The sequence below is a fragment of the Sceloporus undulatus genome, chromosome 4 (genome assembly GCF_019175285.1).
Source record: "Sceloporus undulatus isolate JIND9_A2432 ecotype Alabama chromosome 4, SceUnd_v1.1, whole genome shotgun sequence".
Classification (NCBI taxonomy): Eukaryota; Metazoa; Chordata; class Lepidosauria; order Squamata; family Phrynosomatidae; genus Sceloporus; species Sceloporus undulatus.
This window is the reverse complement of record NC_056525.1, coordinates 228,640,639-228,666,499: the sequence shown is the minus strand read 5'-3', so window position 1 is coordinate 228,666,499 and position 25,861 is coordinate 228,640,639. Positions and strand designations below refer to the sequence as shown.

Below are 25,861 nucleotides of genomic sequence, written 5' to 3'. Positions count from 1 at the left end.
AAATTACACTCAGATTTTGGGAAGCCAGTCACACAGAGAACTTTTCAGCAACTTCCAATTAAGATTTTCAGTACCTCTACAAAATGCTAGGAAATTTGGGGATAGAACAAAAGTTTCATGAGAGGAGATTCTTCTGTGGGGGAAGGCATGCCCTCCTTATTCCTCTTCCAATGCTATGTTCATGACTCATGTCATGCTTATGGGCTTTCTATGGCCAAATGTCTATGTGCTGCTGTTTTAACATAATGCTAAACTAGAAAGGCATTTCAATAGCTTCAGCATGATTATTCATATATATAATGCAGTGCAGTAAAATTAACCCAATTCCAACTTATAAAATACTGATTTGGCAGCCCCTTCCCCAAAATTTAGATTAACCTATTTTAATTCAACACTAGTGTGATGTATTTATTTTATAATCATCTTCACTGCAAAGTGGTGCATTACAAAATTAGATTGACAAAAGACAAATGGGAAAGATGTGGACAAGATGAAAGGGAGTCACCTTGACACAAATGGTACTGGAAGCCTTTAGATTTGGCAAAGTTACCTAAGACTTATACAGCAGGAATTGACCATTTCTGTAAATACAGAAAAATAATATTTTTTTAAACCAGAATAGCCAGGAAAAATAAGCTGGAAAAGAATACAGCAAAAGTTTATAGTTTCACCTAATCTCCATGTCTCTTGTCTTCACGCAAACACCCAAAATATACTGGACATGAATGTGGGTTAGGCATATATTTGTGTATGAAAAGAAAGAGATATACATACCAATTTTCAAGTGCCATAACATTTACTAAAACACAAATAATAGACTGTAATACTTCCAAGCATAAAGAAGTAACAAGTGAGCACACTCATGTTATCTAAAATCTCTTACAGCTATGTTTTATTCTGAAAAAAAAAAATGATGTTTTGGGTATACTAGAGATCACTACACCTTATGATGTAAGTTCACACACACACATTTAGAAAGATCCCCCCCAGAAAGATGTCATGTGCTACTAAATATTGATGATGAAATGCAGAAAAAAAGCTTCTTTGTATCATATGATGAGGGTGTGCTCATGATTTATTTTGTAAAGCAAATGACATAGAGGAAAGTACAATGTTGATTTACAGCTGTCTTTGTACAATGTTATTTTAAAAAAATCAGAGATTATGTTCTTGTCATACTATCAGGCAGTTGAGTAATAAAAACAAGGTTAGCCAAAAAATCCAGTAAATATTTGAAGGAGCATCTCAGAAATAATCTTACTACTCAGGCATCAGAACCTACTATCACAAGCCAACCTTCCCTTTTTCATGGGAACGAGGGATCTCCAAGCCCCCCTATCCTCTAACTCCCTGCTCAGGTACTGCAGGAACAGGCCCTGGGTCTCCATGACTGAGTCTATCCATCTGGCATGTGGTCTTCCTCTCTTTCTACTTCCCTCAAGCTTCCCCAGCACCATTGTCTTTTCTAATGAGTCGTGTAAGGTAAGGGACCCTATAGAACTCCACAACTAGTAGCATATGACAAGAAAGCTTTGAGGTTTTTTGTGAAAGCAGCTACCTAAGCTGTATGGAAATACAGGAAATATCAAAAGCAATTTGAGTTATGGTTCATCAATCTTTTATTTAAAGAAAACAAAAATCTCACCCAGTGTCCTTCATTCCTTCATTGTGCCTGGCATTTTCTTGCGTGTTTCTTGAAGCATACAACTGCCTCTTCCACTGGGAAATAATGTGGAAGATCTTGATTCTGTTGCCTGTCACAGTGACCAGCATTGTGTTTCTCATGCACTGATTTTATTTGTTATTTCCAAGAGCTAAACAAACAAAAAGCCAAAATTTAAGGACTGTCTACCTTCCCATCTCCAAATCCACCCCCCCCCCAAAAAAAACCCCAAAACACAAAACCTCCCAGCTACAGAGATGAGCAATGCTCCATGCATAATCTTTCCAGTTATGGTATCCAAATCCAGAACTCAGGAGTGATTATATGGGATTGTTTTGGAAGTCCTCCTGTGGCCAGGAGAACTTTTCATTTGCTCAATCTATTTTGATCCTATTTTTATCTATTATTTTAATCTTTCTATAAGGTCCCCCCTTGCTCTTATTTTCTGTTGATCTGCATGTTTAATTATCCTTATTTTGTTTTGTGTATAAATGCCATTAACTGCTCTGGAAGACTATTTTCTAGAGAATGGGATACACATTTCTTTTATCAGTCAATGAATTAATTAATACAATAGTCCTTTGTATTCTGGCTATTAAAGCAATGTAGAAAGGAATACTTATATTGTTGACTTATATGGACCATTCCTACCATATTTTCCTAAAACAGACAATGGAGTGCTTCAAAATATGTTCTGTAATGCACATATTGTGCTTAAGGATGTAGAAGCTGTAGAATTCCAGGTGAAAAATCCACATCGTACCTAACAATATACTAAAACTGAAATAAACCTGTGAGAACATTCTCAAGTAATTAATCATGATCTTGTTTACAAATATTATTATTATTATTATTTCCACTTATGATTAAATTGGATTGAGTGGATTATAAAAGAAACAGAGTAAGGTTTTTTTGACTCTTCAGCTTGCATACTAATGCTAAACATTACCTTAGCATCAGTTACAAGATTTAGGATTTCTAAGGGCCATGTTCCAGTAGGAATGGAAAACTCTGATTTGTGTGTATCTTCCAGGTGTCTTTTTATGGCAAGTCCATTAAATTCATAGGGTTTTCTTCGTCAAGGAATACTTAGACATTGTTTTTTCCAGTTATTATGGTAGAAAATCTACTGAGGTTTGGCCAGTCACTGTCTCTTAGCCAACATATGTCACAGGAGTGTTGTGAGGATAAAATGGCCTGAAAGAAGAAACCATAACATTTTGGAAGAAAGAACAGGATATGCATACAATAAATGTATATTGTGAATTAAGGTCTCAAATGTCAGTCCTTATGTAGCGACCATCCATCAAATAGCATTATCCACACAGGAAGATTGCAGTAAGCTCATGTTTTGCAGTTTTATTAATTCGCAAACCAAAATAAAACAGGAAGGTGGAGAAAAAGCTGTCAAGAACAAGAATACAGAATGCTGGCTGACAACTGGAGGAGAAGGAAACAGAAAATGTGTATTCTAGAGGTCAAGTATATATGTATGAATACATTGGAGATGTAGATTTTCACACGTTTAAATTATTTTTCACATCTTGAGACTTTTAAATGAAGAATTTGTTCCTGCAAAAAGCTGTTGTGAAAAATGTTATACTTTACATTAAAATATGTTCTTGCAGAGTCTCAAGATCAGGGTTTGTATCCTCAATGGAAACTGACTAGCTAACCTTGAGCATGTCACACTCACTGACCTTGAGAGTGAGGGAAAAGCAAGCTTCTGTCTGAACAAATCCTGACAAGAAAACGTCTTAGGATCGCATATCTCAGAAATGACTAAGAAAATTGGGGGGGGGGGGGGGTGGAAGCAGGTGTCTTCACTGCTAATACTAAATACAGTGGAAACTTGCCTTACATAGGGGATCCGTTCCAGACACACACACACACCCCGCATAAGGTGAATGCCGCCTATGCTTGAACCCCATTCATTTGAATGGGGCTCATGTGCATGGTGGTATGGCGGTGCATACCCCATTCATTTGAACGGGACATGCTGCCCCTTGTGCACTGTGTGCTCCTCGCAGCTTAGTGCATACAAAGGCCAGAGAGGACCTAGCCCAAGAAACTCTGTAATGTAGCAACCAAGGCCCAGCCTGCCCTTTAAAAACAACACCTCTACCAGCCTATGCAATGAGATACCTACAACTACTGTTGGTACATACTCACTAGGATACTTGTCAGTAGAACTATGACTTCACTTTCTTCCCCACGCAGCCAAGCAGCCCACCCCAAGTTCACATTAAAACAATAGTGTAAATAAGCTACAGCTATCTGATTTCCACCTGCCAGGAATAGCATATCATATCCACACAGGATAACTGGTCTGACCCAAGTTGTAAATGGCCAAATTGTTAGCACATTTACTGCATTGTTGTTGTTGTTGTTGTTGTTGTTGTTGTTGTTGTTTGTGTGTGTGTGGGGGGGGGAATTATACCCAAATAATGTGCCACCTCATGATGAAAGGAAGATAACAGCTCAGATGTTGACTGCCTAGCCGACTCCTTGCCCTTTGAATTATAAGTGCCTTCTTTAGGACCCATGACACTACTAATCAGGACACTAGTCCTAGTCCAAGGAGTTTATCACATTACAATCCCTCCCCCCGATTTACCCCTGCTGTGTTCAACTCTATTACAGGATGCAGTCAGGTATTATCACATGCAAAATGCTGCTGATGCTGCCCAATTGCAACCTGCCTAAAACCTGCCTATAAGCCACACTCAGATGACTGATTTGCAAAGGCAGGAAGCTCCTGACTTTGCAAATCAGCCATCTGAGCATGGCTTGTAGGCAGGTTTTAGGTGGGTTGCAATTGGGTGGCAGCTTCAGTGGAATTTTGCATATGATTACACCCGACTGCATCCCATTTTAAAACCTCCTTCCCACAGTGACTCTCCCAGCTACTGCTGCACCGCACTTGCTGCCACTGCCACTGGTATCAAAGGGCAGTTGAGGGGGAGGTTTTAAAGCCTCCTCCCCATACTGACTCTCCCGGCTGCCACTGCATCTTGCCTACTGCTGCTGCTGCTGATTTCTAAGGGTAGTTGGGGGGAGGTTTTAAAGCCTCTTCCTCACGCTGACTCTCCTGACCACAACTGCACTGCACCTGCTGCCATAGCCAACAGTGCTTTGGCTTTTCAGTGCTCCTTTGGTACTGTGTCATCTAGGCACAGCGCCAGAGGAACACCGTGATGCCACCTGCCATCTGATGTAACACATGGTGTCATGCCAGCCTGGGAGCAGAGTTGAGGCATACGTTGTGTGGACACCACACCCTTACTCCACCCTCAGGCTGGTCTTAATGGTTAGTCTGAATAGCTTCATAATCATCTGTAGATGGCAAGCCCCTGTTTCAGTTAATGGCAGTGCATGCACACTCTTGTACTAGCAGGTGCGTGCATGCACCTCACCATCATTACTTTTAATGGATTTGAGCATGCACAGATTTTCATACCTGTGTGTGTGGGGGGGGGGGTCTGGACCAGACCTCCCACAAATACAGAGGTACAATTCATGTTTTGGTAGGAAAATAGCCTCTCTTGCTGCTATAAGAGAGCATAAAACACTTTGATATATTTCACCTTACTATGAAATATGTCTAACAATGTTAGAATAGAGATATGTCCGTTGTCAGAAATAAAATACATAGTTGAGAAAACCAAACTCTTGTTTCAAATATGAGCATATCAGCATTTGCATGAAGCATTGATTACTCATCAGAAATATGTTCCTGAAATTAATGTTGACAGCCATGTGCTCTTAGCTGGAAGGAATTCCAATAGGATATAATAGCATATCACCTATGTCTGAGTAAACATGTTTATGATTGGAGTAAAAGTGACAGATAATTAACTTCATTAAGTACATAAGTCATAACAATAAATTTTAGGATGGTTATCCACAAATGAGTGAGGAATAAACAGGCCATATAATATGTATCTTTTTAATTTTGCATTCAGCATAGAAGTCTGTACTAGATCTTTTGCTGGAATGAAACTTTTTAAACTGGAAGTGGGGGAGTCATAGGACAAAATCTGAATTTTTTCCACCATCAGCATGGTATGTGATTGTTATGATTCTTCTCTTCCTGTCCACTAGATTTGGTCGAAACTTATTTATTTATTAAATTACTTTATTTATTCAACCAATTGGCATGTCTGGGGAAAAGCTACATTCTTTGTTGTAATTTAATAAAGATGAAATATTGACGGTGTAAAAAATGCACCCCCCCCCCCCCCCGAATAATGAAGTGATAAGATTCAAACATGATCCTAGTGGGCAGGAAGAGAGGCATTATAACAATCACATATGTTGAGCAGAATTGGACACTAGTATTGAGACAATTTGGTCCATGGCCTGCATGTGTCCCCCATGTTTCCCTAGGTGAAACACAGTTTAAATACATATTTTTGCAATTTCTTTGGAAATCTAATGTTTTTGCTCATAGGACATTATCTGCTTCAATATTTATCAATGTTTTGTGATCATCTTGAAACAAGTCACAAGATAATGTTCATCTGAAACCTTGAATGTGTTTCCAGACTTTAAGTAGGAACTGAATTTATACTTGAACTTCAAATGCCTCTGATCTGTTATAATGTATTTTTTCCAACACCCTTTCAGTAAGGGTGTTAGAAAAATACATTGTAACAGATCTGATGCATTTGAATCACAGTGTTTTCACTTGCATTGAAAAGATACTTTATGAGATACAAAAAATATACATTCCATATTAGTGGGAAATATAGAATGCTATACAGTATAGTATTCTATTTACTATATTTGTATAGTATAAAGTATATAGAATATTTGCCACTAATATAGAATATATACTTTTTGTATCTCATAAAGTATCTTTTTAATGCAAACCAAAACACTGCCATTATAGAATATTTAATCTAAAATCATTAACTGAATGGGGTGATTTGTATTCACTTGGGGTTTTATCACGCCAGTATTCTGCAGTAAAATCACATTCTTTTCAAAAGCTCTATGCAATCAGGACTACTCTCTTCTTTATTGTACTTTCATAATCTTCATAATCTTTGTGGCATTGCAGCCTTCATTTATGCTAATACCTTCCTGCACACAACATTTGGCACTGACCCTCCAATACCACCCAGTACTTCTCACTGTTGCCTTGTGTGGCAGACACACAAACATTTTCCCCCCAAGAAATATAAATCAAAATGGGTCTTGCCTTTAAAAAAGACCCTTTTTTTCCTGGAGTGGGGGAGACTTGCCAGGATAGACTTATCAATGGCAGATGAAAGTGATTTCCCTCTCAGTGATTATTCTGTTAGCAATTAATGGGGTCATACTGACTCAGGAACATATTGGCAAGCAAAGAACAAGCAATACCTAAAGCTCACCCACAACCCACCCAAAAGCAAGATTAAAGCAGAACTGAGTTACCACACTGCAAATGCTAGCATCACAGAAGCAGGAAAGCAGGCCATTCATGTAGGTTTTGCATTTATGAAAAGAAATTCCTGGCAAATACTCTCCCACCAAGATAACAAAAAAGAGATGATGCTGTGTGATAAGTCCCAGCAAAAGATGCTATTAACCTGATGTTATTGTGTTTTGTTGTGTGGTGTGATAAAGTCCTTGGCCTATACATGCTGAAGGCTCTTTCTTGCAGCACACCTAGAAATAAATTTTAATAAAATCAATTGTTAATATAGTAGAGTGAAACCTGTTAACATAAAAACATGTTTCTAAATTTTTTAATAACAATTGAAAGATCCATGTTTTAAATTAATTTCCATGATTTATTTTGTTAAATTGTATTTCTATACAGGAATATACTAGATTTTTCTCATCCTTAGATATCATTTGGTAGTGGATCAGCTAGTGGAACCAGTACCACAGGGCTGAAAATACACTCTTGGCTGTTCCTTTCAACAGCTACTGCATGGTGTACAATAGCTTCTATGGTGCCAAACAGTAATTGGGAATCAGCCATGACTGGTATATTGGTCATTTAGGTACATTGTAACAGTTTGGGTGCACTTTAAGTTCGATTCTGTTTCTCCTACTTATGATTCTGGTAACCGTTACATCCAAGGTTTCCAGTTTCCAGATGTCCAAACAACAGTGATAAATACTGAGATAATTAATGTTCTGTGCCTACATATATTAGACTTCCAAAAGATGATTAAAATATATGTTTAGTTTCTGTTTCACAGTAAACAATTACAACAAATTTGATTACCAAAAAACTGCTAGATACTATAGTTTTTTGTGGGTTTTCTGGGCTATGTGGCCATGGTCTAGAAGAGTTTATTCCTGGCCTTTCACCTGCATCAGAGACGATGTCAGCCACAGATGCAGGTGAAACATCAGGAATAAACCCTTCTAGAACATGGTCACATAGCCCTCCCCCAACACAAAAAACTATGGATGCTGGCTATGAAAGCTTTTGACTTCACGCTGCTAGATACTGCTTACAATAAGGTTGTTTTGAATGGTGGCCTGCATGTAGTTAGTTCTTCTTTAGGATTTTATGGTCTAAAGTGAGAGGAAGACTTTCATTCACATTCAACTGTTCTGTTTATTTAACATTTTAAGGTAAATGTCATATATGGAATTAAACTAGTGTTCTATTTTTCCTTTGCAGTAAATGAAGGAGGCATTAAACAGGCATCCAATTTGTGTCCAGATCCTGGAGAACCTGAGAATGGAAAACGGATAGGCTCAGATTTTAGGTAAAATTTGTGGTTCTTGGTGAGGAGGAAATCTTATCAGATAATCTATGATCTTAACATTGCCAGCAGAAAACTGTTTAAAAAATTTAAAAATTAATTTACATATCTTTTGCTTGTATTTCATTCTATCAAGGTGTTGATTACTAAACTGTGAACAGACCTCAATACATTTCTTATTTCTAATGTTGTTTCAGTATTAAAAGGTGAAGAAATGTGGCATTGGGACACAAAGGAGATTATCACATGTTACTATCCCTAATGGGATAGACATGTGTTTAACCATCAATGATGGATCTTACTGGATTTCCCCGTGGCCAAGCTGTAGGCAGCCCATATGCAACCTGCAGCTTTTCAAGTTTCTCCTGTAGCTTTTCAAGAATGGGAAAATCCCATTATTTAAAAGCCATGGGAGAAACTTGAAAAGCTGTGGGTTGCATACAGGCTGCCTATGTTCCAGCCACAGGGGAATGAATGCAGTATAATCTGTCATTGATGGTTAAACATGTGTCTATGCCTTCGGCGATAATTGCATGCGATAATCTCCAAAATGTGAAATAATAATAATAATAAGTTTTATTTCTATTTCCCACCTCTTCCGATGGATCAAAGCAGGATTACAAAAGTATTTAAACAACAAAATGTCTAAAATTACAATTTAAAAACAGTTTAAAACCATGTAATATCAAAACATAACAATGCAATATTAAACCACATTGCATCCTGCGGTAAGGTTATCTTATTTTCCTGAGGTGAAGTTTTCTTCAGATCTTTATAGAAGATCAGGGGGGTATGCTTGCCGGAAGAGATGTGTTTTTAGTGCCTTCTTGAAGGCATCTAAGGTTGGAATCAGTCTGATCTCTTCCAGAAGGTTGTTCCAAAGCATGGGAGTCTTAGCTGAATATGCTCTTTGGGATGTAGTTACTAGTCTAACTTTTGTGTGATTTAGTAGATTCTTCCCAGTTGTTCTGAGAGTGTGGAGCAGATTATACAGGGAGAGGCGTTCCCTCAAGTAACTTGGGCCTAAGCCATATAGGGCTTTAATGGTGATAACCAACACTTTGTACTGCGCCGGAAGCTAATTGGCAGCCAGTGTAAAGATTTTAATACAGGTGTTATGTGTTATGGAATACCATTGTCTCTTTGATAATGCAACACTAGGGATCTAATTCATCACTAATTTTCTTCTGGAAGGTAGAAATGAATAATTTTGAGCAGTCTACTTCCGCCTGCAAGAAAAACATGCAGTTTTCACAATTCAGGGCTTACTCTGTGCAAAATTAACACATTGCTGTTTTCCACATAAAAGAATTTTCTGTGCAGGAAACACTTTTTTGTATGAAGAAAATATAGTAATAAATCACAAACTCTGAAGACTTGTGTCAGTCCAGGATTTGTCTCATCAATATTTCTTAACACATGAAAACCATTTCCCACTTTTTAAAAAAAATATAATTTCTCTCCCTATGTAGCAAATTACTTGTGTGTATTTATTTAACAACATGAGTGTTGCTGTGTGCCATCAAGTCATTTCTGTGTTATGGTGACACTGTGTTTAGGTATCTCAGGATTTTATTAGTAAGATTTGTTTGGATGGGGTTTGCCTTCGCCTTCATCTGAGGGTGAGAGAGCATGCCTTGCCCAAGGTCACCCAGTGGGTTTCCATGCAAGAGCAGTAATTTGAATCCTGTTCTCCAGAGTCATAGTCGGGTGCTCAAATTAATACATCATGCTGGCTCCCAGTAACATTAATATGTCAGTTCACATCATCAAGTCCTCTAGGCCCCTTAATTAAAAGGCCAAAGCAACTTACATACAGAATAAAACATGGAATACAAAATGAAATTGTATAAAGTCAAATCAATAACAAGAAAAAAAATGCATGAAGCCAATAGCTAATGAATTTGAATGAGTAAAATTCATGCCGTAAACATGACCATCATAAAATACTGATTCTATCATAATTCTAAACAACACTAAAACAATAATATATCAAAAGCATTCTGATCTTATACCCATAAAGTATTGGCAAGTATTTAATATCACTGAATTTTTTAAAAAGTGAAATGGTATTATGATTTAAAACTAATGACCTGACTATTGAAAGATTTTAGAAGCAGTTGCTTAAAAAAAATGTCGGCTTTACTGTAACCACAAAATTACTGTCCTCAAAGAGGACATTTACATGGTTGATGCATTGGGTGAGATAGCCACATGGTGTACATGTATAAAGGGAACCGGATAATAAAATGTGAGCCACTTTTGGAGTGTTTCCAGCTCCAGACAACACTTATGGAGTGGAATTCTCTTATGTAAGCCTTCAAGCGCCTCTGAGGGGAGCACATTCAAATGTGCACCTGGGGAGGCATTCTTATAATTTGACTATGTCAGGTATTGTAAATAGGAAGGTGAGGAATCAAAAACTAGATAAACTCGGGCAAAACCTGGGGCAGATTTTGTCAAGACACATTAATTTGATTTTCAGTATCCAGAAACTATGGTTTCATTATTTCTGTTTTCTCAGATCTATACATATTAACATTTGAGCTATAAGACCAGTTATGTTTACCCTCAAAGGAACAGTTTTCATCCATCTACTGTTATACGAATCAGTTTGAACTAAGGAGAACAAGGCTATTGGAACTAAATTCAGGCATAATTAGTGAATGTGTGTCTTTAGCCAAGCCTGTGAACAAACAGAAGTAATGCCAGCTTCCAAAACAGCATTTGGAACACAGCTTGGGACTGAGAAAAGTTAGGCATTTTAAGGAATGTATGAATTTTAGAAAATTAGGAAAATTAAGGTATGTAGATTGCACTATTTCTAATGGTTTTAAATAGATATCAATTTTCTGTCCCTAAAAGCAATTGGGGTATGGATTTAGCATTAGAAATTTCATGCAGTATGTCTGTAATGTTACACTCCTTCATTCAAAGAAAGTGCAGAAAGATTGTAATAATTCTCATTGCTCATTCTGTTACATCGTCTTGCTGAGCTGACTACATTCTAGTTCATAGGGGTGTACTGGGGTATACTACATAGATGTGTCTAATATGCCCAGCTATTTCAATGGATTAACCTGTTAGATCATATGTCATCCTGGTAGACTTTTTGAGATTTGGAAGATCTACTGAAAACCATTTTCTTGGGTTTAACATAGCTAGCTGTAAGGGGGAATTGGCAGGAGGGGAGTAGTGTTAGTCTGGATCACCCTACAAAGGAATTTTGTAGCACTTTTGAGATTGAGAGAAAGAAAGAAGTTGGCAGCATAAGCTTTTGTAAATGTAAATCTACTTCCTCAGATGCATGGAGTGAAGTTCTCACCATGCATTTGAGGAAATAGACTTAAGTCTACGAAAGCTTATGCTACTAATTTTTTTCTTTCTCTGTTATTATCGAAGGTCCTTTTACATAACTGTAAGGAATTATCCTAAAGTTTACACTATACAGAAAATGTCCCCATTAATCTCCTTAAATCCCATAGTAGTTTTTGATAGAATTACTCCATCATCTGCATTCAATAAGATCAACATCCTTGTTTAGCTGTTTTGGGGACATGGAAAGTTCAGCATATAAGAACTCAACAATAACTTTAATGCATGAATTAGTGTAGACAAGGGATAGAATATTTCTTTGCTTGACTCCTTTTGTTGATGGCACTGTATCTGTGAAATAACCATTGTGAATTTTATCTGCACACAAAGATTGTTGTACAGTTTTTTTTTTGATGAGAAAAAGGAGTCTTTTCTCTATGGATGTGGAGGCCATTTCCACCCAAAGTCTCATATGGGAAATTGAATCAAATAGATTTTTTAAAAAGTTAATAAAGGCTGTATGTAAAACTCCTCTGTGTGTTTTTTGAGCATATTTGTCAAAAAGATGGCTCAAAACCAAGCACTAGCTACCTTGTCTGAACCCTGTTTGTTGTCTGGGCAAAGTATTTAATCGACCAATTAATTTTTATACAGATATTTTGCAAACTGTTTACTGATTATACATAATGGATTAATAGGCTAATGATTTTCTGCAGTATCCCTGCATGCAAACTCCCGTGCAGTGTGTAAATGCCGCTGATTTTACTAAGAGAATTGAAGCCTGTAGAATGAGTTGAAACAGCAAGACCATGAGTTGGAACAGGGTTAAATCCACTTTAGGAGTCCACTTTATTCTCTTTGTATGAATGACACCTAACTCTTTATTGGAGATAGACTGAGCTTGTAAGCATGCACTATTTTTTGTTACGTTCACCAGTGTGGCAATTAATAGTAAATTGTCACTTTCTGTAATATCTTCAACTTCAAAATGGGCAACCAACTAATTAAATGATCTTGAATGTATGATATAATTAATTACACTGCTGCAGTAACAGGTGCATACTCCCCTTCATGATATCAAAGCCTTACAAAGTCACTTCAGTCTGCCATAGTTTGCACTCCACAGGCATAGTCTCGGAGAGTCCAGTTTAGATCCATGTCACAATGAACTGGTAAAATAGGATTTTATAGAGAAAAGACAAATAAGTAGGACTACATGGAGGAAGAAATTCATTCCTAATATTGCCCAGTATATTGTTTATTGGCATGGCTAGAATTATACCACAGAAGCTTTGGAAAATTTTAATTGAATGATACAAGAAACCAGGCCTTATGCGGTTATCTTCAAAGTTTCCCACTTCTTCTAACAAAGTAGTAAAGGTTGGTTTGATGCACAGAACACTGCCTGGAAGTGTATTTTAGCAGGAGCCATAAGGAAACGGAGGCTCGTAGATTCTATACTTGTTGCGCTGTCATTGTTGGATGGTCCTAAGGCGAACCTGTCACAGGGGTTTCTGGGGCGGAGCGTGTGTGAATCACCCAATGTCACCCAGCAGGTTTCCATGACTGGACAGAGCCCAATCTCTAAGGCCTGTTACAGACTGCCAAAATAAAGCTGCTTCGGGTCTCTTTGGAGGTATGTTGTTTAAATGATGCATGGGGCCTACGAATCCGGAGGTCGCACCAAACTCACACTCCATTCCTAAGCACTGGAGTGCAGCTTTGGTGCAGCTTCCGGATTCTTAGGATGCATGCATCATTTAAACAGCATACCTCCAAAGAGACCCAAAGCAGCTTTATTTTGGCAGTCTGTAACAGGCCTAGGTTTCTGAATTGTGGTGCCCCAAACTGGACACAATATTCCAGGTGAGGCTTGGCCAAAGCAGAATAGAGTGGCACTATTACTTCCCTTGATCTAGACACTATACTTCTATTAATGCAGCCTAGAATCATATTGGCCTTTTTCGCTGCCACATCACACTGTTGACTCATGTTCAACTTGTAGCCCACTAGGACTCCTAGATCCATGAGGTATTTTTGTGGGTTTTTTTGGGCTACATGGCTATGTTCTAGAAGACTCTTTTAGAACATGGCCACATAGCCCAAAAAACCCACAAAAAACTATGGATGCTGGCCATGAAAGCATTCGACCCCACTCCTAGATCATGTTGTCTTATTAAGCCTGATGTCCCCCATCCTATATCTATGTATTTCATTTTTTTCTGCCTAAGTGCAGTGCCTTACATTTCTCCCCATTGAAATTCAATTTGTTAGTTTTGGCCCAGCTTTCTATGTTAAGGTCATTTTGATCCTCTCCTCTGGGGTATTAGCTACTCCTCCTAATTTGGTGTCATCTGTATATTATATATGCCCCATTTCCAAAACTAAAATTATCAGTATCATGGCCTTAAAAACCATGATAGAAACCAATTGTGTTCTGAGTACATAGCTCTCTCTGCTTTTTTTTTTTTTAAAACACAACATGACTACTACAAAGTAATTTTCAGAGAAGCCATATGAATGGAGCATCTGCTGTTGCTTTTGGCATCAAGGAGCTTTGATGACCCAAACTGAATTGCATTTGTTCTGTTTTTCAAAGTCTGGAAGTCTAAAAATACAAATGCATGGTGTATAGTCACCAGAGGACTATCAGTGTGTGTTGTTTAGAAACCCCCAAACAAAACACAAAAACACATCTATCCCAATTTGAAACAGGAGTGCCTACAATACAGTCTCTGATGAAGAGATGGGGGAACTTGTGCTTCCATGTAACTTTGGCCTGCATGTCCAATCTTCTCTTACTGTTTTGGAAATTCATGTTTTCCTTTCAGTACTGCCATGTCTGGCTAATTTGCACAGCATATCATGCATGCCTCAACTCATTTTCTTGATGCTGTTTTCCTCTCAATAGTACATATTTCTATCTACCTCTATCTGGTTCTTTTCTGTTTCTCTCTACTGCATGGGAAGGGACCCAAAGCATCATCCTCCCACGGCTCAATTATGAATATCTTCAGCATGTTATTACATTTATTCAACTTAAACCTTTGATGCTCTGCCTTTCCTGTCTTTCTAGATATTTCCTAGGCTTTAAAAAAAATACAGATGTGATACGTACCATTTTTTCTCTCTCTCTCAGTGAAGTTCCTTTTCTCTCTCTGCCTTCTAACAGTTTCCCTTCTGATGACTCTCAGTCTGCAGAAACAAATTTACTTTGGGCAAAACTTGGCAAACTAAGCCACATGCTGAGCCCAATGCCATATCAGTCATCTAACAGATTGTGCCATGTTCTAGCTAGTTTATCATTAGGTATGCCACATTTGCCTACAAACCAAGTCAATAATTTAGTAAAAAAGGAGTACATTGGAACGAGTTTGCTAGATGCAAAACACTGCTATAAAATTGGATAAAACTGCAATTGGATTTAGCCCAGTCATTAATTGCCTTGTTTGGAAGTCACAGACCACATTCAGAACCTGATGAAAGCAATGGACTCTTGCGCTGGAAAAAAATACATCAACATATAGGTACACATTAAAAATTACATATTATTTTAGAACCTTGGAAACTGATTTCCTTTACATAGACAATTGGGTAGGAGAATACACACACACACACACACACACACTACACTTCATATTTATTATAAAAGAAAAAAAAAGAAATAATTTGAAGTGGGAAAAATATTTTCTTTTCTTTTCTTGTGTACAGTTCATGCATGCAAAACCCCCTCCGTGGGGGTCCATGGGCCAAAACACACACACACACACACACACACACACACACACACACACACCATCTATGTGAATCTCTTACATTAGTCATAATGCATTTCTTAAGCTGCTTACGTGTTTCCCTTTCTGAAATTTTTTACTAAACCATCAAATACCATAATATTTCCCCTGCAAAAATGTACTTTAATGCCATTTGCTGACCAATCATGAAATAATGAGACCAGACAGAATGCTTGACCTAGAACCTATTTTTACATTTGAGGCCTGGATCTGAGCAAACAAAGAGGAGAGAGCAGCCTGGTTCAGATTTAACTGAGGTCAACCTGGGACACCTCCCCAGCCATCCTTGGACAAAACACCAGACCCCTAAGGGCTATCTCAGATGGTTATTTTGGAAGATGAACCTGGATTTCCTATTATTATTTTATTTATTTCAATAAAATATACAATTTATCAACATTATTATATTTCAGATCAGTCCATCATTCTAAATTATCTTTCACTCACTCCTCAAATTGTAATAAAGAAACTCCTTTCATGTCAGTCCTCTTAACATTATCATTTTCCTTCTATAACAATATACATTACTATTATTATTTTTATTAATGCTATTTATGACATTCACAGTTATTAATCCAAAATTTCACTTGTTCACTTGGAGATTTAAATCCAGCATTAATTTCTTACATATTACATAAAATTTCTTTGACATATAAAACTTACAAATGGCTTCCATATATTTTCAAATAAGTCTTCTTTTATCTCTCATCTTGCAAATTTAACTTTATATGTTAATTTATCAGAGAAAGATACAGACCATACACGTTTATCCATAAATTCTCTAGCCTTTTCCAGGTTTTCACTATTTCTAACCTTGTGTACCTATTTCACTATTTCTAACCTTATGTGCATAACATAAATAATGTAAGGAAATTATTCAACAAAGTTTTATTCTTTTTTTCAGATAGGGAAATGAGATGTATATTTGACATAACCAGGTGTCTGAGCAGGTGGGCAAGATACAACTGTTCAAGGCCATGGTTTCCTGCCTTTCATTCTGATGGGTCAGTACCCAGGCCTGTCCAAAAAAGAAATGTTCATTTTCCTTAGACGCTCTGACATATACATGTGTTCAAACTGGTCAAAGGCTTTCATGATGTCCAATGATATTATAGCTATTGTATCCTTTCTACACTGACTTTCATTTACAGTGTTTAAAACTGTAAATGAGCTAATGTCCTTCTTGGTACAATACTAGTTTGATATGGGTAAATACATTTAATTATAAATTTATTCATTCTTTGAATGGTAATCAGTGTAAATATTTTTTTTCTTTGTTAAGTAATTTTACATCTCTTTGAGATTGAAGATCTCCTCCTGGTTTTTTTTTATATATATAGTTTCCATAATCTGCATATTCACAAATAAGACATTATTTAGTTTCCAAAATCTATTATTAGTCCTTTGAATTTCTGGACCACATATTACTAATTATTAAAGAATTATTAAAGAATGCACTGAACATATATCTTTGAATAGAAGATATATCTTGAAATTATTATTGTTATTGTTATTATTATTATTATTATTATTATTATTATTATTATTATTATTATTATTTAAAATTATTATTAATTATTAAAATGCCAAGATCCTGGTCCATGCCCTTATAGTCTCACGACTTGATTACTGTAATGTTCTACTGGCTGGGCTTCCTCTTTCTCACCTCCGTCCTTTAATCTCTGTTCAGCATTCAGCTGCACACATTATCACTTCCACCCACCACTCTGACCACATCTCTCCTGTGTTGGCATCCCTTCACTATGTAATGTATATGCATTATCCTACTTGAGAGTATGTATTTTCCCTGGAAAATGATAAACCATCCATTATGAAGCCAAGCCCTCCCTCCAGTCCATCTGCCTTGGTCCAGGCCTTGGAGGTAGAGAGGAACTGCTGGACCTCTTACCCTTTCCCTCCACCACTCCCTTCTCCTTCTGTGTCATGTCTTTTTAGATTGTAAGCCCGAGGGCAGGGAACCGTCTAACTAAAAAGATTGCATGTACAGCGCTGTGTAAATTTACAGCGCTTCATAAATAAAGGTATATTAACCTTTATTTGTGAAGCACTGTAAATTTACACAGCGCTGTACATGCAATCTTTTTAGTTAGACGGTTCCCTGCCCTCGGGCTTACAATCTAAAAAGACATGACACAGAAGAAGGGAGTGGTGGAGGGAAAGGGTAAGAGGTTCAGCAGTTCCTCTCTACCTCAAAGGCCTGGACCAAGGCAGATGGACTGGAATTCTGACATAATGTTTGTTATTAAGATGTGGCACTGAATGCACAGGCAGGATGTGATAGGCAAACTTTGTCATACCCTGCCCATGGATCTGGCCATTCCCATTCCCAGCATTTAATTAGTTCAGTGCCAGAATGGGTTGGTGCTCAGAGTCCCATCGGCCTCATTCTCCATTAAGGCCCCTGTTGTGGCCCATGAGGGCAGAAACAGGGTGCCTGGCCTGACCCACATGGCTAGGTGCCCCCTTCCAACATCACATGCCATGCCTGGGGCTTGTATGGAGAATGGCAGCAGCATGTGGCAGGGGCACACTGGGAAATTCCACCACAAACAACCCAGGGCTGTTCTCCTGCATTGTCTAAATAGGATGATAACAGACCAAAGGGAAAATGGGCCTTTTGGTTCATGCATACAACCTTTGGTAAATTCTGGAATAGCTGGTGTGCCTCTCTAAATAATAAAATATATTTCCTGGGCATGCAATTTCCTCCATGCATCTATTAAATTGTAATTATGAAGGTGAGAGTATTCTATATATCTATGCCCTGATTATCACTTCTCTTATTTCTTGCAGTACTGTAAAACAACTAATCCATATACAGTTTGTATCTCCTCCTATGATTACTGGTCCCTCTGCAAATTTACTCAGTTTCTTCAACATATCTTCTATAAATGATGCTTGAATTTTGTTTCCTAAATAATATGATAAAGGGTTATAATTCTCCCCTTCATTTTACTCATTATAAAAATAAATCTTCCTTCCATATCTTTGAAAGAAACATATGTAATAATATTACAAATTTTTGATAATAATACGGCTAACCCTCTTGACCTCACATTTCACTTTGAAATAAATTGTTCTCCAAAATATGTTTGTGGCAATATTTTTTTTACTTCATTTCTTCTAACAATTCTCTTGAAGGAAAACAATAGGATGAAACAGACAGCCCCCTTGCACTGGCTTGGGGGCAGCATCACAGTGTGTCATTTAGATGCTGCATGTTCTGACACTGCCCCTGAGCCAGTTTTGAGGTGCTCTGGCGGTGTGGTGTTTGTATGCTTCATGCTTCAGGAGTACCATAAAGTTGCAGACTACAAAAGAGCAGCACTTTGCCACCTCTTTTTGTGTTGGCCAAAAGCCAAATCAGGGCCGTGGCGTGCAGTTGCTGCAACCCTAATCCAGCTTTCTCTGGGGTGGCTTGAAGCCACCCTTTCAGGGTCATCTGTTTTATCCCAATGTCAGATCTCATGTTCTTAACAGCATTCCAAACTCTGTACCTTTAAAGGGTGAACCTAGGCCATTCATATTTAAAAGATTTCAAAAGATTTCTGCACAACCACTTCATTATTCAGTCTAGGATTACATTTGCCCATCATTTGATGATGTTTTATCCTAAAAATGACCTTGTTAGTTTTCCTTTGGCTAAAAGAGACATAAGATGTTTAGCTTTGGTGCAATCGGGAAACAAAGTGACATTATTTTCCTTGCTTCACAAAATGAAATATGCATAACCACTGAACTCTCCTGGAAAATCTGAAAAGCACTCTAATGGAATATATTTAAATATATGCAACAAATATAGCAAACATAAGATGTTTCTGAAGGACATATAAATAATTGAAAAATACAAACACTTCTATTACTAACATAAACATAATTATTTATTTAAAGGCTAAAAATACCCTATGGTATTTTATACTTTGCATATATACTGATGTTTGTATGTATTCATATCCATGTGTGTCTTTTGGAACCATGGTAAGGCTTTTGTATGGGCTAGAACTTAGTGCTGGGAAAAATGAGATGAGCAGAGTTGGTTTTTAACTGTCACATATTCAAAATGTGTGGATGTGATGCATTTCTGATGCCATAATTTTCTGTGCTGAATCTCTATTATGATACATATATATTGTGGGGAGAAAAGCTAGTTATAGAAGTAATATTTTCCATTGTTTGTTTTCTGGTTGAAAAATGGGTTTTCAATAGCTGGGCAATCATTTTAGGAAGAATAACAGAACAGCAGGAATTTCCACACCCCCCCCCAAATCAGAGTAGTGTTCTGCAACTGTTTTTTGTGTATAAATCAGACATTAGGAATGGTAATGCACAAAAACTGGTTACACAACACTTGGGTTTTCCTCAGTATTCCACCTCAGACCTTAAAACAGTGGTCAATAAAGAAGAGGAAGATTAGAAAGAGAAACTGAAGGACTGGAATGTATTCACAGACTACAGTCCATCAGCAATGGATTGAACAGAGATAATGATTTCCTGGCACTCTACACACATTTCAACACCCAGCATCATGAGGACCCTCTTGACCCATTCCTCACATCGCTTTCTGTTTTCCACACTGTATTCCAGTATTCCTTGATATGGCTATCTACTCTCCTTTGCTGTAGGTAACAGCTTTCTTGTTGTGTTTGTCCTCCGAGGACCGTTGGCATTGTTAAAACTATGCTTGTTACCTCATCTTCACAAGGATTTGAACTAATATTCTCACACATAAATGACTTTGTGGCTGTAATAAGAGACTTTGTGGCCTTAATAAGTGAATGTAATGATGTGCTGATGCAAAAATACTTGAGAAAATACTGTTAATATTAATTCCTTACCCCTTTTATGTGTCTGATTTTAGCCTGGATTCAACGGTGCAGTTTTCTTGTGATGAAGACTATGTGCTACAGGGAGCAAAAAGTATCACTTGTCAAAGAATAGCAGAGGTTTTTGCTGCATGGAGTGATCACAGACCTATGTGCAAAGGTAAAAATGTTGAGCGACACCTTCCCCCTCAGTTTTCCATTTTTGTTTATTCCCAAGTTCTAATAACAAATACGGCATGGAGATTTTGTTGAATTTAAATCAATAGTTTTTTCCCATCTCACTCTGCTTCTTTTGTAGCATTTTGTTAACAAAATTTGTGCACTGCAATTACTTATAACAATGGCATGTCAGTGATATCGAATAACATCTGATATTATCTTTACATCTCCAAATTTTAAAGCTCTATTTTAAAATAGTGAATGTTGTATTTATTTAAATACTGCTATCAAATATTTCTGTATTTGGTTCCATTTGCTTTTGCTTGCTCTCTCCCAGCTAGAAGTAGAAGGAAATATGTAGTATGTCAAAACCTAACTGCGATCTGGAACACTTTCCCTTTATAGCTAGAACAGTATCACATATTAGGGAGTACAATTAACATCCAAACTCCACAAAACAGCTATACATTTATGGAGCCAACCATAAAATACATGGTGAACACTTTCAAACTCCACTGGCTTGTTCATCAGACAAAGATGTTAAAAATCAAATAGGAGAATTAAAAATAATAATACTGGAATCACAGGCCTACATTTTGTCAAGATGATGTTAAGGTTGTTTTCAGTTAGGATGATGCATGAAGACATCCATGTAGAAAGAGTCCTTTCCTCATTTTTGGCCATGTGGTATCTGGGAGACAAAGAATTATAAAATAAACATTAAAGAGTTATTCTAAGCCACTGGGAGGACAAAGGAAACAATATTTGCCCCACCTAAAATCTACATGATTTTTCATCCCCAGATAGCTCTGAGGTGTGGTTTTGTCACCCAAGCCCTCACGTACCTGAACAATCTGCCACTGACTAAAGGTTGGTCCCAAAATAACTGAAATTAGCCAAAACTGGAGTGATATCAATTCTGGTTTCAATTTTGATTATTTTGGAGGGGGTGTCTAACAGGATTGTAAGATACAGGGCCATAGTGGCAAAGCTATAGCATGTGTGCCCTCTCTGGCATGCAAAGCCATTTTGGAGGGCACACAGAGAGATGGGAAGGTGGAGGAAGAGGAGGAATAGGCGTGTACCTGTTCTTCCTGTTCCTTCCCATCTTCCTGGGCATTTAGCTGACTCTGGGGAAGTCCTGCCCCTGGAAGTCTCACCCCACAAGCTGGAAGTGCTGCCCCCAGAGGACAGAAGTCCCACCCCTGGAAGTCCCACCACCCCCAGAAGTTTGACCCGGTGCTGGGAAACATTTGATGCCAGAACACCTTTGAGTTTGGGCACTCAGTCCCTAAAAGGTTTGCCATCACTGATATAGAAGATAGGATGAATTTGGGAGCTGTTTGGTGGATTTGAGATAAAAATAGGACTTCAGAGACTGCATGTTGAGGTCCCAAGGGCCACATATGACCCATGGGCTATTTTAAATGAATTCATATCTCCAGCACTAAATGAAGTGCCTTCAAGGGTACTAAAACAATTTGCAAATGTAAATATTTGCTGAGAAATATTTCAGCAGAACTCAGTGAGATTCAACAACTCCCACATCTTTTCCCCAGTTTAAATTGTTTTAAAAAAATCTTTTATTCCATTTGCTTTTATGTTGTACAATGGACCCTTGTTATAAGCTGGTGTTTAGTTCCAAGTTCCCTGTGGATAAAAAAAAATCTGTGGCTGCTCAAGTCCCATTAAATATAATGACATAACAAAATGGTGTCCCTTATAAAAAATGGAAAATCAAGGTTTAATATTTGAAATGTATACTTTTTTTTTTTAACATTTTCAAACTGTGGATGCTTGAATCCGTGTATAAAAAAAATCAGTGTATTAGAAGGGGCGACTTAAAATGGTTATCAGTTCATTGGTAAACTGCTTTGCTGTTTCTAATTTTTCTGTTTCTTAGATACTGGTAGTGCTGATAATGGGATCAGCATGGTGTAGTGTTTGAGAGATGGGGTAGGAGAGTGGGAGACCAGTGGCTTGACCATGATGCCCTTGGGCAAGTCATAGTCGCTCAGCCTCAGAGGATGGTAGTGGCAAATCACCTCTGAAGAAACTTGCCAAGAAAACCCTTATGAAGAGCTTCAGCTCAGGGTTGCTATAAGTCTTGGAGGTAGACAATAAAAACAACAATAATGATAATGCCAGATTTTTTAGCCACTCCATTCTCTGAGCCAATTTTTTTCATACTTTAGCTCAGGTTTTTTTTAATTAAGCATAGGTAAAATTTGGAAAGAGACAACTGATTTTTGGCTCCTTCGTATGCTTCCAACCAATGCTAGCATCATGTTCTTCTCAGTTTACTACTGAGTACATACTACTTATGTATACTACTGTTATATCTAAATTCCATTTACAAAAATCACAGTCAGTCTCAGTATCCAGTTGCACCCTGTTCTTTCTCATCACTTCTGGAAAGCTGAGATGATCAGATAAAAATATATTTCTCAAAATATGGCCTTCTCCACTAGCCACTCAGTTCATGTGCCTTGAATTATAAATCATTTTCCTCACCCATTTTGTAGTTGTTGCACTATGTCACTCAAATGAAAAGGGAAAACATATTGGCATCTCTGGAGAATGATATTGCTTCTTCATTATTATTGGGTTTTTGTTTGTTTGTTTGTTTCAACATTGTTGCTGGAATCACACTTTGTTCTCAAACAAACAAAAAAAGCATACAATTTTTAAAATGAATGTTTATGGTTTTCTTTCTTTTATTAAAGGTTGTAAGTAGCACTGACTTATATTTCTCTCCTTATTTGTCCCCACCAATGCCTATAATCATAAAATATTATACACATGTACCTTTAAATAAACACCATTGGATATAGTAGAACTTACTTCTGAATAGTTCTGCATAGTGTGGCTTTTGTAATGGTTTCAGTGTTCGACTGGGAGACCAGGGTTCAAATCCCCGCTTAGCCATGGAAATCTACTGGGTGACTTTTGGCAAGTCACACTCTCTCAGACTCAGAGGAAGGCAATGTGAAACCCCCTCTGAACAAATTCTGCAAAGAAAACCCTGTGAAAGGTTCACCTTAGTGTCACCATAAGTCAGAAATGAAGGCACACAACAGCAGCAGCATGAACAACAACAGTAAGGAGATATGGTGCCCCCTCTAGCCTTCTTCTAAAATGTCAATTAATGTATTGTTGATAAAGAGAAGAGCAACTTAGGGAGCTGGATATGTTTAGCATGCAGAAGAGAAGGTTAAGAGGTGATTTGTTAGCCCTATTTAAATATTTGAAGGAATGCCATATTGAAGATGGATTAAGCTTGTTTTCTGTAGCTCCAGAAAATAGAACCAGGAGCAATCTACAGAGATTTCACCTTAACATTAGGAAGAACTTTCTGACAGTAAGAGCTGTTCAACAGTGGAACACACTCCCTCAGAGTTTGATGAAGTCTCCTCCTTTGGAGGCTTTTAAACGGAGACTGGATGGCCTTCTGTCAGGACTGCTTTGATTGTGCATTCCTGCATGGTTGGTGGTTGGACTGAATAGCCCTTAAGATCTCTTCCAACTCCATGATTCTATGAGTTAGGAACTGGAAACAAATTAGGCAGCTGTCATGGTGGCATCTTCACCTGTCTTTTCTCCCAAAGCACATCCTCAGGCTTGTTTTGGCTGACCCTCCTCCTTCTGTGAAATAGCTTACTTGAAGTAGTTCAGTCTATGCTGTTCTCCATTAGCTAAGAAAGGTGAAATGTCTTTCCAGAGTGAAAGCTATTAATAAAAAAGAGAAAGATCATTTATTTAGGTGTTGTATTTATGAGTTGTTGTTGTTTTGGTGTTCCTTTAAGTTGTTTTTGATTTATGACAGCCCTAAGGAAACCTGTCATGAGGTTTTCTTGTTTAGATTTGTTCAGGGGATGTGTTGTCTTTGCCTTCTGCCGAAGCTGAGAGATTATGACTTAGTCAGGGACATCCAGAGGATTTCCATGGCTGAGTGGGAATTCAAACCCTGATCTCTAGAGTCATAATCCAATGCTCAAACCATTACATCACACAAGTTGTCCTTTATTTATGAGTACTTGGCCTATTACTTTTCTCTTTCACACAAAGTCCATTCAAGAGGTAACTGTTTATCTCTTTTATTTAACCAGCCATACATAATTTATTGCACTTTAAAGGTGAATAAATAACAAACTCAATTAGTTAGGAAGATTATGAACCTTGAAAACTTAATTTGGAAAAATAACCACCAGATCATTCAGCATCAAAGATAATTTCATGAACTGAGGTTTCTTTAGATGAAAAGTATCTGTACATTTTCTTCACTTGCCAATCAGTAATGAGCCACTCAGATTAGAGTGGGTTTTTCTACAGTGGGTGACATCAATTAATATATGGTAATTAGAACAAGCAATAGAAAGAGGTTTGATTAATTTGGATGTTCTATTTCATTATTTTTCAGACATCCCAATTTATTCTGTCTTTTGTTTTAATTATTTATTTGCACTGTGCATATAGCATCCACCGTATTGAACTCAGCACTTGAACTTTTGCTTTTAAAACAGAAAGCTAACACAACTATGGGGATGTACAGATGGGTGACATGCAGCTGCCCCTTTACTGGCTGGATTGGGGCCATGACCACCTCATGCTGCAGTCCTGATCTGACTTCTGGAGACAGCAAAAAGGAGCCACAAAAAGTGGATGATTTTTGCAGGTTCCAAGGGGTGCCATAGCTCTGGCAGTGCAGCTTTATGACTCCCCTTTGGTGCTGCATCATGTGGATGCAGCACCAGAGGGGTGTACCGTGTGGACCATCACACATCAAAATGGCACCATGTGGGCGAGGTAGTACATCAAGTGTGTAGACTCTGAGCCCTAACTCTGCCCATAAGCCAGCACAAAGTGCGGACTTGCGTTACAGAGGAAGGCGAGATCGATGCTTAATATCTATCCCTCCTTCCTGTCCCCCTCCTAACCAAAAGGACCTGAGGGTCATTCCAACCGTGCCACAAACCCTGTCTTTGCTCCTGTGCAATGCCAAGTCCATTAACAACAAGACCCACATCGTCCACGATCTGCTAGCAGATAGCAATTGTGACCTGGCTTTCATTACTGAAACCTGGCTTGGGCCTGAGGGGGATGCTGTGTGGGCTCAGGCCCTCCCAGCCGGGTTTTCAGTGAAGGACCAGTCCAGGTTAGGTGGGCGGGGGGGGGTGTTGCCTTGGTACATAAGAACACCTTGTCTCTCACCAGGAACCATATCCGTCAAACTTCCTTCATTGAGTGTATTTACTTGACCCTGAAGGCCAGGGACAGTCTAGGGATTTTGTTGGTGTATTGGCCACCCCGTGCGCTAACAGACTCACTTAACGAGCTGACACAGTTGGTCTCGGAGCTGATGCTGGAGACACC

General features: G+C 38.0%; 1 protein-coding gene across 6 annotated transcripts in view; it reads left to right on the top strand.

Moving 5' to 3' along the window:
- The window catches only part of LOC121928362 (CUB and sushi domain-containing protein 3), an 810,382-nt gene that overhangs the window by 478,717 nt on the left and 305,804 nt on the right, over positions 1 to 25,861 (top strand). For all 6 annotated transcript variants that reach the window (XR_006103494.1, XM_042462948.1, XM_042462947.1 and 3 more), the window contains 2 exons: positions 8,292 to 8,379; positions 20,365 to 20,489. Coding sequence is in view for 5 of the 6 variants with exons in the window: in XM_042462948.1 (XP_042318882.1) it covers positions 8,292 to 8,379; positions 20,365 to 20,489 (213 nt within the window). In the remaining variant the exon portion in view is untranslated. The remainder of the gene's footprint in view (positions 1 to 8,291; positions 8,380 to 20,364; positions 20,490 to 25,861) is intronic.